General features: G+C 44.8%; 2 protein-coding genes across 3 annotated transcripts; one reads left to right on the top strand and one right to left on the bottom strand.

Moving 5' to 3' along the window:
* Positions 1–4872: 4872 nt before the first annotated feature.
* crhb (corticotropin releasing hormone b) lies at positions 4873–5361 on the top strand (the record flags this gene model as incomplete). The annotated part of the gene is made up of 1 exon (XM_080020546.1): positions 4873–5361. One exon carries the CDS (start codon positions 4873–4875, stop codon positions 5359–5361), a length of 489 nt encoding a protein of 162 aa, XP_079876672.1.
* A 2075-nt stretch (positions 5362–7436) lies between these two features.
* trim55b (tripartite motif containing 55b) lies at positions 7437–13544 on the bottom strand. Of its 2 annotated transcripts, XM_080020645.1 has the most exons (8): positions 13265–13544; positions 12834–13003; positions 11565–11742; positions 10645–10740; positions 8926–9159; positions 8773–8795; positions 8468–8592; positions 7437–8069 (listed from the first exon to the last, which is right to left on the bottom strand). In XM_080020645.1, the coding sequence occupies exons 1-8, from the start codon at positions 13382–13384 to the stop codon at positions 7870–7872; spliced, it is 1146 nt and encodes a 381-aa protein (XP_079876771.1). In that variant the 5' UTR covers positions 13385–13544; the 3' UTR covers positions 7437–7869. The 2 variants fall into 2 exon arrangements, with proteins under 2 accessions (XP_079876771.1, XP_079876772.1); XM_080020646.1 differs by lacking the exon at positions 10645–10740.
* Between the last annotated feature and the right edge of the window lie 1510 nt (positions 13545–15054).

The raw sequence follows: 15054 nt of genomic DNA on the forward strand, positions 1-15054 counted from the left end.
GGCCAAGCCCAGCTACACCTTCACCAACCAGCACAGCAGCCCCACCCTCCGGAAGGGAGGAGGGGGTAGTATGTTTCGTCGTCCTGGGGTAGGGTGGCTCGTGGACCATGCTGTTCAGGGGTTGCGGCTCTCCGGGGAAAGGGGACTGTTTTGTTGGACGCTTTTTTGTCTTAGGTATGGGAACCCTGTTTTAGAGTCCAGGCATTTTATTGTATATTTTTCTTTTTCTCTCTCTGCTTCGGGGTTTGGGGGGGGGGGGGGGGGGGGGGGGTCAGGCCAGGCATTCTCCCTGGCCTCAGTTTGGTGTTGGAGGTATGTGGTGTGATTTAACCAGGCACACCTGTTTAAGGTCTAGTTAACTGGGCCCAGGATAAGGGGTGGCTGTCCACCTGTTGCTCTACAGAGCAATTGATGAGCACAGGTTAAAACACCCATCCCCACACACACATGGGAGGGGAGCTCTGGTCATGACACCACTCCATCTGCTCCTGGCATATTACATGCTGCCAATAAACTGGTTTGTCCTTCATCATCCCCGCCTGTGTCTCTGTGTCGAGGAGGCCAAAAAAAAGCCACTTGGGTGGTGTGTGGCAGGGGAACTGCCACAATGACATAAGTTATATATCATCACATCATGGAAGATAAAAACAATTAAATAAATACAGGACTTCATGCTTTCTCTTTCCACATAACAACCACGTATCAGGCACTGGTGATATAGTAAATGTGAACAATACATCCAATGGAAAGTGCAACAAGACAGAATTTTCATATTAGTTCTTGTTGTGAAAATATCTTTTACAGTTTTTTATTAAATATAGATTGCTATGACTAGACTGAGCTATAATGCAGGGTTTTGAATGTACCCTTGAGTAAGTCTTAGATCTAAGCACAGAGTAGATCTAAGCATCTTCTGCGATAATTAATAGACTGGAGAGTTTCAACATAAAAATGAAACACAACAATCCATCCAGAATGTTGCACTTTAAATAAAAACAAACAAAAACCAGTTTTGCGTTGCAGTGGAGTTGTGTCCGTTTTTTCTCCAGCAGCCACAGCGTCGGCTGTCGGTGTTTTGAGAAAAAGTGTGACAGAAAACAACGTTTTGGGTGATTTATTGCCACCCGAGCGAGATTCATATAGACAGAATGCACCTGGAGGACTTGGTCACATACATCTCAGACATACTTGCTACAGATGCTTCCATATTGGCAGTTCGGCGGCGCTGCCAGCGGAGGCATCTGAAGATAGGCGCTCCAGTGGAGCAGGATGATGGATGTAACATGGTGAAGCATGTGAATAAAAATCTACGTCACAAGGAATTTGACTTAAACACATTACTATTGGAGATATAAATGTAATGCTGTAGTAAACCACTGTTGCAGACAGAAAAGGTTCTGATCGTATATATATATATATATATATATATATACTGTATGTATGCAAAGTTGCACAGTTTCCTACTTTTGACAAAATGTGAATTGTAAATACAGATGATTAATCTTTTATTGGCATTTCTTCTATTATTAGTTTTATCATTTTAAGCTAATTACTTAGATATTATTGCCTATTATTTTAATAATACATATGGTGTGTGCTGCGTTACAGCAGCACACATCACATCACATGTACTGTATCTCCCTCTGAGGATGAATAAAGTATCTATCTACTAAATCTCATTCTGGAATATCCAGATATGCTCCTCGCTGGGTGTTTAAAGGACGACCTAAGGACACCGGAGGTTCCAGGCTCGGGCCCTGGGGGACGTCAGACACAGCGATCAGCTGAATACGTGTTAATTCTCACTCTTAAGGTCAGCACAGCCTGGTCCGCCCAGAATAGTGGGATCACGGGCAGTGGGAAAACACAGTGTGTTCACAGCCCAATACACAATGGAGCGTTGTCCAATTATTTAGGAAGTGACAATGTATGCCAAAGGGCCTGTTTCCCCTTGTAGTGCTGCACAGCTAGAAAGGCAAATGATCAATTATGGAGAATCGTGTTGCCATGGAGAATTGCGTTTTGATTGAGAGCAGCCCCTCCCACGACCACAGTTTGCAGAGTTCCGCCTCGGACTTGGTTTCGATCTGCAGATCGATTCATTTTTGGAACGTTGAGAGAAATTTGGGGATTTCTCAACCGTGGAGGTGTCAAAGGTCATGTGATGTGACAAGAAAGTCACACTCCAAATGAAGAACTAAAAGATTATAAATTGCGCCCGGAGCCATTCCTGAGTGGCGTCACAGAGCAGGATTTCTCTTCCAGTGATTTGAAGATGAGGTGACGTGACTTGACCACAAGCAATTTCTCTCTCATCTGGCGGTGTTTTCTATTTGTGTCAGGGAACATGTGTTTTTCATGATGGGATCTGACACCTGCCCCGGAGGAGGTAAGGGAGGAAAAGCAGATAAAAAAGAGGGGAGACTTCAGGAAAACCAATTTCTCACAAAATACAAATTAACTTGGCCGTTCACTAATAAATACGTGTATGTTATCTCAATCTGAATGATCTGAAATGTGACAGCAATATGAACATGTGGGGACAAATTCACCGTTGAGTCCACAAGTTCACAAGATTTAATTTGCCATATTCCGACGTACCTCTGCATAAACCACTTGCCGGGAAGTGACGTTCACTGTGGTAACATTGAATTAAAGTAGAAGATTTCATCATCAGTTTGTCACGTTATAACCAGGTGAGTTGAATGTGCTCTGTTGCTGTTGCTGTTGCGTCAATGACTCTCAACTCCGGTCCTCGGCACCCAAAAGTACTTCCTGGTTTTCTATCCTACCAGGCGGTTGATTTAATTCCTTTGGCATCCCAGGTCTGAATCAATCCCCACTACAAGGCTAGAATGAAAACCAGTGGTACTCAGAACTATCGGCATATAGTTAATTGTCTTACAACTGCCCTGACATATTAAACATGGATATTTGCGACATCCTGGGCCAACAACCACCTGTGGTGCAAAACAATATATTTTGTTGTCTAAAATAGTTTAAAATATCCTAGAAAGAGAGAGAGGAGGAGGGGAGCGACGGTCAGAGAAAGTTGTACTTTTTTTTGTTATGAGGCTGTTTAGGATTCTAATGGTTTAGTTGAATGTGAACTGAGCTCTCCATCATGGAGCGTGGCTTCTTCCCCCTGGGACGATGTAGCGACGGAGAGTTGCAAAAACAGTCGTTTCAAAAGCAGTGACGTACGTATGTGCATGCAGCGGCGATAAATCACGGGGAGACGCGCGGGTGAAAAACGTCCCTTGTTTCGGGCCGAGCTGTTTGGGGGGAACGTGCACTTGCAGAATACAACAGCAGGTCAGTTGAGTAGACTACTTTGAGGGGAGGAAAGGTGTCAGACGATGCAGCAGAGCAGGGCTTGATAGTGAAATTAAAGAAAGGCTAATTGGCCATGAAGTTGCCCTCCCAAGGTTGACAAAATCCAAGGGAAAAATAATGTTTGGAAAGGTATATTTATCTCTGTTTACTTGACTTACAATGTGTTATATGGAATTTCAATCAAAGCATTAAGGTCAGCTCGTCCTATGATATGCAACAAAGAAGTCTCCAGCCCAAAGTGATTGTCTTTATAGTGACCATCCATCAGATTGTCTGTATCGCGTGGATTACACTAAAAGTCCCAAATTTCATTCAAAACTGCTGCATTTTTCCGCATCCGTTTACCGACCGTCACTTTCTCTTCTCAAACCTTTGCCTTCTTCTGATCAATTTATTTATTTTTTGTTGTTCTGTGTGAATGGTTTGTAAATGTCCATCCATATTGTAGTATGTTCATCCATTTGCTGACCACAATGAGCTATGCTGGTTTGTCTAATTCACTGCTGCTGCCTGGAAACAGCAAATAGAGGAAAATACACATCATTAAATATATATGAAATGGCTGTTTCTCATAAAGTAACAGTTAATGCAAAGTGTCAAATATATATGTTTTTTTTACAAAATAATCTTAAACATAACCACTTTAACATAAGAATCAGCATAAGATATAAGTCACCTCACGTTTATTTTTGGAAACCTACACATTCATTTCAGGTGTTCAGAAATTGTCTAGCGTTCAGTCCTTGTTTCTAATTCTAACCCATGTACACTGTTTGTGGAAGTTTTAGGAATTTGCAAACAAACTCCAGACCAGTGCGTGAATGTGTGCACATGCAATGGACAGACGACAGACAGAAAGACAGACAGACACGCACACACACACTAACCTATATGACTCATCTCAGTTAGAACCCCGGCACTTTTTCCAAAGGTGTTCATTCAAGTTGCGCAGACTCCATCCCATGCATGCAGAGCCAGGGTGGGCTGGAGGGGTGGAGGCATGGAGGGTGGAGGGGTGGTGAGGTCCTGCTATATAAGTGGCTCTTTCTCCTCAAGTAGCCACTAGTTTCTTTATACAGTGGAGGAGGAGGGCAGCACCTCGTCTATCACCTGGCACCTAAGGCTCTTGTGCTGGAGCTCAAATAACGATTAAAGGTATGACAACATTATTTGAATTTATGCAAAGTGTTGATATTATTTCGTTGTTATTATTTTTTTTATCGTGCGTAATGGTGTTGGTTAGACAATTGAAAATGGATGTATGATTAAATCGACAATCTAATGTTTTATCTTCCAGAATATTTTTCCCATTTCATCTTTGGAGAAAATAGACAAGCAAACAGACCATAATTGTGATTTAAGTTACCAAGACATCCAATAAATCTAAATCCATGCCATTTTACGCACCAGTCCAATGCCATTTTACGCACAAGTATACGCGCAATTTTGTCACACCGTCGTTACGTTCGCAATGACAAAAACAACGGCATTTAATCAATTTCCCCCTCTCCTCAGATTCACTGCTGATATCCTGACATGAAGCTCAACTTACTTGGCACCACCGTGGTTCTGCTGGTTGCCTTCCTACCGCGCCATGAATGTAGGGCTGTGGAGAGCCCCGGCGCCGCGCACCGCGCCCTCCGGGCAGCCTCCGGCTCCCGCTCCGGGTCCGACCTCCAGCACCAGCTCCGCCAGCCCGGCCCCGTCCTGGAGCGGCTCGGGGAGGAGTACTTCATCCGCCTGGCCAACGGGAACACGAACCCTTTCGGCTCCCCGGCGATATACAACAGAGCCCTGCAGCTCCAGACGTCAGGGGCCATCAGGGGCCACATTGGAGACTTGCAGAGCCGCCGCCCGGTGGAGGAGTCGATGGAGGAGGAGAGGGGGAGAAGGTCCGAGGACCCGCCGATCTCCCTGGACCTGACTTTCCACCTGCTCCGGGAGATGATGGAGATGTCCAGGGCTGAACAGTTGGTGCAGCAGGCGCAGAACAACAGAAGGATGATGGAGCTGTTCGGCAAGTGAACACCCCTGCTCCTGATTCTTGAGACTATTTATTTATTTATCATAGCTTTAAACCTCAAACAATTTAAATTCCCTGTTTTTATTGCTGGTGTCAAAGATTTGTAGCACACCCACCCACCCACCCACACACCCACGCACACACACACACACACACACACACACACACACACACACACACACACACACACACACACACACCACTCTCCATTCTCTTTATGAAAAAATGATGTTACTGGGGTCAGTACATGGGATATTGCATTTTTATTTTAAATATGTTTCAATTGTATTTGTTATTTAATTTTTGTAAATAAACCCATAAGCAACCGGTCATTTTTTTGTTGTGCGAGAGAAAGTGACATCTATATATATTTTTAATAAAATGTAAAAAAGCAGTGTTTCCATTTCTCTGTGGACTGTCATTAAATGGATGTTGGAGCAAGTCAGAGTAACCTCTGGAATTTGTTTTTGTGTAATTGTTAAATTCAGCTTCCCTCAAGACCCATCAATGTATCAGTGCATCCATAATATTGTATCTACACTAAATAAGACGGTAGAAGAAAAAAAACACTCTCCTATGAATACAGTTTTATTATGACATCAAGTTACTGCTTGGTTATACGCCTGTAAAAAATGAATTCACATTTGATAAAGACTAGAGTGCATGAGTCCTAAATCCACATGAAGACAGCGACAGCCTACTTTTCTCAGAAACCTTCATTTTCAAAAGCAAAATCAGTGTCCATTATAGCATTAGAGCTCCATAGGCAGCCAGAACACTGGTTATTATGTTTAATCAGTGTAAAAGGTGAAAGAGAGAGGGTGTGTGTGTGTGTGTGTGTGTGTGTGTGTGTGTGTGTGTGGCATGCTGATCCTTGACCCCGATGTGTCAGGCTAAACTAAGCTAAAAGTGCTGCGGGGGTGAGTCATCCTTTTGCAGCGCATGGTTCATGCTGCTGCAATGAGCGCATTGGAGAGGGATCAAACTCACTGAACGACTGTGTCAAATAATTAGAGGGGAATCCGTCCCCGGAAGATCCTCAGAAAAGGCGAGATCACCGTGGAGCGGCGTAGAGTGGCCGGCGGCGTGGAGGTCAGGCTGACAGGAGTCTAAAAATCTGTTACCAAGCAGCGAGAGAAAATATCCTCACTGTCTCCATGTGGCTTCCCTTCCGCCAAACAAAGGGAAAGGAGGCATTGCGGGAAGGAGAAAGCGAGGAAGAAAGGCCTAAATGTCTATTTAAAATGCAAACACACACACTCCCAATTCGCAGAGCGCCAAACAGGATTTGGACGACGTTCATCAAAGCCTGATTACTTTCATTTTTCCTTTCATTCCATTCATTTCCATGGGGACCCGAAGAGCGGCGGGAAAGCTGCAAAAAGTGGGAGATAAAAGCAGCGGACAAACGAGAGGAGAAAAGGATAACGATTACACCGAGACGCAGAGCGCCGCGAAGTACGCTTCGTAAGTTTGGTGACGGCGGAGGGCTCACGCCTTTCGAGCCACTTTCTCCAGAGCGAAGTGACCTGCTCGAAGCGGCAAGGCCTTTCCGCTCAGGTCCACGCGGTGTGTATCATACTTCATCAGGTTCAAAATGCATGAATTTCCATAAATAGCGCGGCGTACAAGCAACTCACTGTGGCATTATGTCATTAGCATGCGCAGGAACTAAAGCCACAGAGGGATTTTGAACACGGGTTAAGTGATGGTGTTGGGCCTCGGTGGTTCATGGATTATTGCAGTGACCGGGGCATAAAGTGTCTTGATACAAGAGATTTTATGACACTTACAGGAATTTAATTGAGCCACAAAGGTTTTGTAATCGGTAGGAAAACATCCACACACACACAACACAGTGGAAATCCGTGCGCCAAGCAGGCTTTCACACAAATACAATACTGAAATACAAAGACCAGTTGTCTGTTCGTCCTTCGCCACGTCCATCCCATATTAATCTGATAACATATCAGTCGAGGTATAAGAGGAAGAGAGCGAGGAGGAGGAGAGGGACGGCCTCTGGTTAGGGATGCATTTCATACAGTGACGGAGGCAGAATAAAATATTTCAGCCCGGATGCACTTATTGAATTATTGAAAAGACACAGAATTTATTATAAATAAAAAATAAAAAAAACCATTGTCTGAACATCGACTGTATTTAAATATGAGTTACACTCTTTGCATAATAAAACTCTGACCACTTTCATTAAAACAGGGTTCGTACATTCTGCTTCCAATCTAAAACAGAGAGCAAATGATGAATCTGTCTCTGTCTTTCTCTATATGTATATATGTATATATATATATATATATATGTATATATATATATATATATATATATATACATTATTTATTAAATTTTTTGGCTCACAAATTCCACCCCTCATCCTCGTCGTACACTGATCTGGGGGGAAAAGTGTCCTACCTGACCTGCCTGGAAAACAACCTCTAGGGGCAGCAGACATCGGGTTCGGGTGTTTGGGCGCTGTCTGTGTAATTTGGCTAAAACTATGTGGATGCAGCGCTCCTGGCCGCGGCGGGAAGGGAGCTACTCTGCGCCGGGGCAGAAACCCCCGCCGGGGCTGACACCCCCGCCGGGGCTGAAACCCCCGCCGGGGCTGAAACCCCCGCCGGGTCCTGTGTTCCCTCTCCCTCCGCGGGGGGCGCCTCTTCATCACCCGCATTCTCCTCATCTTCGTCGTCATCGTCTGTGGACAAGAGACGGGAGGATTACCACAATATTCAGCAGAACACAACAAACTGTGGACTTTTGGCTGGGCGATCTATAGACAAAACCTAAGTGGCGCAATCATTTTCAATGCATACCTCAATATTGATTATTTGATTGATTGATTATATTTTGTTGATTGTTGTTGATGTTTAAACACAGTAAATATCTGATAAACAATCATTAGTAATGGGGATATTATGAGCATGCAGAGGCGTTCATTGGAACAGTCTTGGAAGTTTAGAAAAAAAACATGACTTTACTGTAACGCAGCCTCAAATACGACATTTGATATGACAATTTTACGATAACCAAAGTCACAGACAGCGACGGTATCAATATTTTTATACGGGCCAGAGTGAGCCGTCGTCCCTTCACCTTGGATGAAGTCGATGCTGCGCAGGGCCCGGCCCTCCCTGTTGAAGTTGACGCTGTAATGGTCCATGTCCTCGTAGCCGCGCTCCACCTTGTCCAGGTGCGCCGTGCTGGATGCTTCCATTATCCTGACGGGGCGTTATTACACATCGCATACCCATCACCGTACTGTTTTGCGGCTGAGTCGGCGGCCAACGACCACAGCAAGCTGGGCTCGGGCCTTTCCTCATTTGGGCGAGGTCGACCCAGTGGTTACAGGCATGCATAGCTTCATATGTGAAGAGTTAAAGTCAGGGACTCATACTCACTTTTTTAAGAGAGGTTTTGCCGCCTAGGACAAAGAGAGAGACATATGGACAGATAGATATCCTGCATCAAATAATGTCAAATTTGCCATAATTAGAGGCCACGCCTTAATCCAGACAAAAGCAAAACCCCTAACTCTTTGTTGAGACTTGTACCTGCAGAAAGACGGCCATTTCCGGCTCCTCCATCGTCTGGATTCCCGTTTCCACCGTTTTGCAGCTCTCCTCCAGGTGGTCTCCGTATTTTCTCGACAGGCTCCGGATGTAATTAAGCTTCTCCTCCTGTTCGTCTGTGACCTTCTGACTCATCCCCCTCTTCCTCTCCTCCAGGATGGTGTACAATTGGTCAAACTTCTCACAGACGAGGGTCTTCTGCCTCCTCCCGTTCTCCTGCGCGGGGTGAGACGCGCGGCCAGAACGTGAGCAAACAAAACACACACACACGGGTGGGCGCAAAACGTTCAGAAATTCCGGCCGCATTAATCATTTATCACGGCCATGCGCGTGAGGGTAAATACGTTGCAAAACGCGAAAGCTTCTACAATAGGATGTAAGAACCTGCAGAAATGGATGAATATACTTATAAATATATATTAAAAAAAAATAATAATAATTATATATATATATATATATATATATATATATATATATATATATATATATATATATATAATTTATTTTTTTTACTTTTCATTTTCCAGTACAACTACAAATCTAGGATCAGAACCTCTCACATTTTCATCACAAGCACAAATCTGTGATCACAACAACTGCAACACTTGCAACACTTCTGGCAATAAACGTGTTGCAATACTCATTTGTAGCCGTGGAAGTGAGAGAGCCGGGGGGGGTGGGGGGGGAGGGGGCAATCAGAAATCAGAAGACCAAGCAATCTTTCGTTCTCCTGTCCGCAATGTCTGCAAAGTAAGGTTCGCTACGGCACACCGGGCCAGGGTGCGTTTCTTCCAAAAAAGCCCTTCGTTTTGGTAGATTTGCACTGTGATTGAGGAGGAAATAAATGCACGCCACCAAAACCTCACATTCCTTATAACGCGTAGTCACAACATTAGAGTGAATGCGTGTATGGCGTGCGTTTATGAGTTCATCCAAATAAGTACATCCCTCTGTATAAGAACAATCGCCCAAATGTCAAATTGCACATTTGCGGATTTTATCCGTCGCTTCCAACTCGGCAAGCAGGTGTGTGAACATTTGATGTCGGCTGAAATGTGAGTTATGCGATTGAAAACTTCAATATGTGAACTCTAAACGTGGCGTGACACATTCACGTCAATGCAGCTCTCTCACAAAACAAGCGCCCGTCCTCAGCTAGAAATGACAGGGAGGGTTTAGAATGATAGAGTATCTGTGTCTGTGTGTGTGTGTGTACGTGCGCGTGCGTTCGTGCGTGTGTGTGTGTGTGTGTGACCCACAGGAAGGCTGTCTCTACTCCTCCCATCAATTACACTGCTCGTTTTTAATGTCAATGGGTGAGAATGGGAGAATGTCATGGGCTGCTGTGACAAGAGAAGGAAATGTGGACAGACAGAGAGCCCCCCACCCCCCCCGGTAATGAGAGAATAGCTCCAGCCCGCCGCCGTGCGAACGGGGCGACCAAGACCACGTCCTCGGTGACGCGGTTTCCTCGGCTAAGGGCAAGAGCTTTCCTTTAAACACCAAAAGGTTAATCTCAAATTTTTCTTGCACTTTTTTTCTCCTTCCGTCTCCACTGCGGCGGACAAAGTAGGCTGCTCGTTGCGCCGCTGTGGTCAGCGCAGGTGAAGCAGCGTGCGTTGGCCTGTGCGGTGGGGTGGGGGTGGGGGGTCCTGCTGCGTGAGCGAGTGGCCCGCCACCGCAGGCCGCCGGGACTCTGACCTCTATGGCCCGACACGCTTCCTCCAGCTGACTGATAATGCCTTGCATCCTGTCGTTGTTGCCCACGACCATGGCGATCCCGTCGCTCAGCTCCGTCTGGGTTGTGTGTGTGTGTGTGGGGGGCACAGAGACATTGAGTCGAGTCAATACCGGAGGGCTCACCGCACGTTGTCAATGCGGACAAAATACGTTAAAAAAATGAAGATACCTCATATTTTGTGAGGTTATACAGACAGACGTGATTTTTTTCCCCATCGCGCGATCATTTTATCTTTTGATGCATGCTTGGCGGTGGCGGAAAGTGATGAAGTACAAGTACCTTGTTGCTGTACTACAGCACTTTTTTTTTTAAGTATCTATTCTTTGCCAGTAGCTGACTTTCAACTTTCACGCCACAACATTTCAAAGCAGACATCTCAGATTTTTACTCGACTACATTCCTGACACAGTCACATTATTTGAGTCAAAAAATAATCAGGATATATATATACATATATATATATGTATATATATCAAAATCAGGGACTGGATCTATCATGCTGCTGATTTATGGTTGCTCACGGGTGACTCATCAGGTCCATATCCTTGTAAACGACAAAACCTATTGTATTGTTTTTGACTATTGTAATCAATCTGCACGAGCACTCGTCTGCAGAAAACGTGATACAGAAGCAGTTTATGTATATGAGTTTATGAGTATTATGGTCTTGATAACACGGTCTATGAGTACTGGATATGACAAGTACTTTTACTTTGATTACCTTAACTCCATTTCAGAGCTTACTCACTTAAGTCCTTATGTTAAATTGAGTAGAAATGTCAACGTGGTACTTTCACTTGTCAGTGTACTCGTTATTTTACTGCAGTTAAAGGTTGCAGAACTGGTCGTCGTTTGTATTGGTGTCGGTTGCGTCCGTCACCTTCTGCGTCTGGTAGATAGTCGTGAGCGGCGCAACCTCGCAGTCTTTGTGAGCTCCGAAAACCTTGCACATGGAGCACGTGGGAACGCCGTGGGTGACGCAGTAGATGTTGATCTTTTCCTCGGCGTGGACCTCGCACATCGGCGTCTCCTCCTTTCTCTCTGGCGCGGGTTTGCTGCTGTTGAAAGGACCCAGAAACGGGCTTTTATTGAACATGTTTTACTGGAATGAGATTCTAAGATGATATTTAACACCCGTCTGGTCTATTCTGTCCATCCAGGTACAGTATGTTGTACAAATAGAAAGTCCATCAGAACTGTCACTGATCACTGATGAGGGATAGATAGATAGATGGATAGATGGATAGATAGATAGATAGATAGATAGCCACCCTCCTCCACCTTCCTTCCTCTCTAACCCCGAAGCCCTCAAAGCGAAAAGTGGTCCAACGCGCGCAAAGCTTCAAACTCGTCAACTCTAAGATGCGGTGACGAGAAAGAAGCAGCGACTGGGCATGGAAACGTGACACTGTACCGATACTCTATCCATACTATCGAAAGTCAAAGTATATTGTGGGATTACGGATCTGGAAATATTGTGATGTAGTTAAATGTTGTCTTTGAGGCTCCATTACGATAAAAGCAATGCAACTTTCTGACCCTTTTAGCTGTTTTAATCAACGCCTCTACCTGCTTGGTCATAATATCCTCATCACTAATCATTGTTTCCCAGATAATTCTTGCGTGTAAATATCTTACGAAGGCATCCATGGCCATCCGCAAAAATGTGATGAAATTATCAATATCGAGGAATTTGTCAAAAAATATTGTGATATTTGTTTTTGTCCATATTGGCCAACCCTACTTTAAAGGCTTTTTTTTTTTTTTTACATCAGTAGTAACTTCTCCAGCGTCATTGGCTCAAAAATAACACGAAAGGTTTGCAGAAGCAGTAGAAACAAATGTGCCATGATATTTTCTTTATGGTGAAAGGCTGTTTTTTTTTAAAGATAGGCAGAGACATTGATCTCATTAAAAGCATTGCAAAGGAACCAATATGAGCTACGTATTGGTACCAGTATTAATAATTTGAAAGGAGACCTTACCCTAAACCTACTGCACAAGGTCATTTTCTCTTGTAGCTCGCAGCAAAATCTGCTTATGGTACAAAATGAAGTCTGCTTCTGCAGACATGACTCTGATATAACGTATTATTTATCCGCCGCATCCAGCGTGACACCAGACATTCAGACGTGTGCGCGTGTCTCACCTGGTGGACTCCTGCTTGAACATGTCGATGATGTTCTCCACCAGCAGGTTCCTCTGCAGCCCGTAGACGCCGTGTCTGTCCAGCACGACCTCATGTCTGCAGGACGGGCACCTGAAGCGGCCGCCCGACGTCACCGAGCCCCCCCTGGTCGGAAGGTAGGGGTTCGATGCCTGCGAACGCACAGACGGGGATGAAAGGAGTCTCACCTCGGTGCCCACGGGAGCGGGGCCGGGAATAAACGACATTAATCTCCGCCGGCGGGCCCGGGATTCCTTCGTTTTCTCGGTACCAGGTGAGAGCCGTGGGAAAGACATGTTTGCCTACTGATAATTCAACAGTTTAAGGAACGCTATAAATATCTTGGCGGGTCGTCGCACGGCCCTTTGGAAAAAGTCCTACAAAACAAATGTAACCACGCGTTTGTTGCTCACCTGGAAAACGTCATTGGCGCACTTCCGACAGAGGTTGTGTTGGCAGGGCAGTATGACCACGGGCTTTGTGAACATTTCCAGGCAAATGGGACAGATCAGCTGCTTCTCCAGGTTGTCCATGGCGATATTCCTCTCCGGCGGGAAACACCCGGTAAGACATAAAGAAGCGAAAGAGCACAAAGACGCTGATTCCAAGCTACTCAGGCGGCCGTCGAGCGGAATGTAACCTCCGAGGGGGCCCGGGGCCAGGCTGAGGAACAGGCCTCCTGCTCCGGCTGCGGTGACTTCCTAAAGTAGCTGGGGCTGGTGTCAGGGCTGTTTTTAGATTCTAGCTGTCACGTCAAAGGTTGCCATATTTACTTGCCCATATTTGAAACTGATAGTGGACATGCTGGATGGGACGGGGGTTGGGACAGCTGCCTCCGCTGTAGTCTTTACATAGTGAGTGTCGAGTGTTGTTCGAACCAAATACACAGTCTGTAAAGTAGATTTATACGCATACAGTAATACTTGAATGCACTATCGATGTTTACTTTGATATTTGCTGGCCTTAAAGCCAGCCAGGCCTGTGTTAAAGGAACAAACTTTCATTCTTTCAGATTCGAGAATTTCCTTTTCACACGCAGTCATACACAAGTGATAAAGGATGGCGGCGATTGTTCTGCTAGACCTCCCTAAAACCATTTCAGTTCATTCTTTATGGTACACTAGGGATGAAATATGTTTTTGGCCACAAAGTGGGTGTCTATCAACAAAGGTGTAGCTGTATTTACACAAATGTCTTAATTGTAAAAATCGTTGTTGTAAATTGTAAAAATCTTCATCGGAAATTGTAAATATCTTTGTTGTAACTTTTGAATATCTTTGTCGTAAATTGTAAATATCTTTATAGTGAATTGTAAATATCCTTATAGTAAATTGCAAATATCTTTGTCGTAAATTGTAAATATCTTTGAAAATTGTGCTATTTTCTAATAGTATTTATAATGTTTTTTGTGTTTATCATGTGTGCGCTCTCTTATGTTGGCTTCCGTGTATTTGTATTTCAAAATATTAGCCACACGCAATAATGTGGTGCCTTTATTGCGTTTGCGGTTCTGAGTATTGCTAGCGTGTTCGCCACCATTTTGAGCTCCCCATGGTCTCCATTTCACCAATATTTGGGATGCGGGCATTGCGTGTGTTGGTTGAATGTCGACGTTTTCATCATGTCTACCGTTTCCGTCGATGTCATAAATACAATACATCGCTCAATTACAACACAACCACAGATCAATAAAAATAAAAAAATAAAAATGAATCACGGCCATCGCGTGTCTGTCTGTGTCGACTTAATGAAGACATGCGCCACAAAGGTTGATCTACTTCACCTGATGATGAATTGTGTGGAAGCCCAATAGGGGACAAAATTAAAAAGGAGCACGTCGACATGAACATGAGCACGTAATGCCACCACAGCAGCAAAACTTTCCGCACGTGTACACGTCATTTGAGAGGATGTAAACAACAAGGGAAGAGAATGCACGAGCCCGACGTGCATTGTTATTTTCACATGCTCGAGTGGGCGTCCAAGCGCCATAGCAAAACGAAAAATGTGTTTGACCCCGGATTTTTAAGATGGGAAATGACTTCCTCCCTCCGCGTCCTGACCGAAGACCCGCATGGATGAGAGGACTCACGCATTGCATTTTCGTGTCCACGTTGTCCGTGAAAGGGCGCGGCGACATGTGGGCGCCGTTTCGCTTGTCGCATTAGAATATTGTCCACTACCCAGCAGTGGAGGCCCTTGA

Source organism: Zeus faber (genome assembly GCF_960531495.2).
Source record: "Zeus faber genome assembly, chromosome: 19".
In the NCBI taxonomy this organism is placed as follows: Eukaryota; Metazoa; Chordata; class Actinopteri; order Zeiformes; family Zeidae; genus Zeus; species Zeus faber.

Coding starts and splice junctions, on each gene's coding strand:
- trim55b (XM_080020645.1), bottom strand. CDS start 13,384: ATGGACAACCTGGAGAAGCAGCTGATCTGTCCCATTTGCCTGGAAATG. Junction 10,741..11,564: donor CTATCTACCAGACGCAGAAG/GTGACGGACGCA, acceptor CACACAACCCAG/ACGGAGCTGAGCGACGGGAT. Junction 8,796..8,925: donor AAATGGCCGTCTTTCTGCAG/GTACAAGTCTCA, acceptor TCTTTGTCCTAG/GCGGCAAAACCTCTCTTAAA.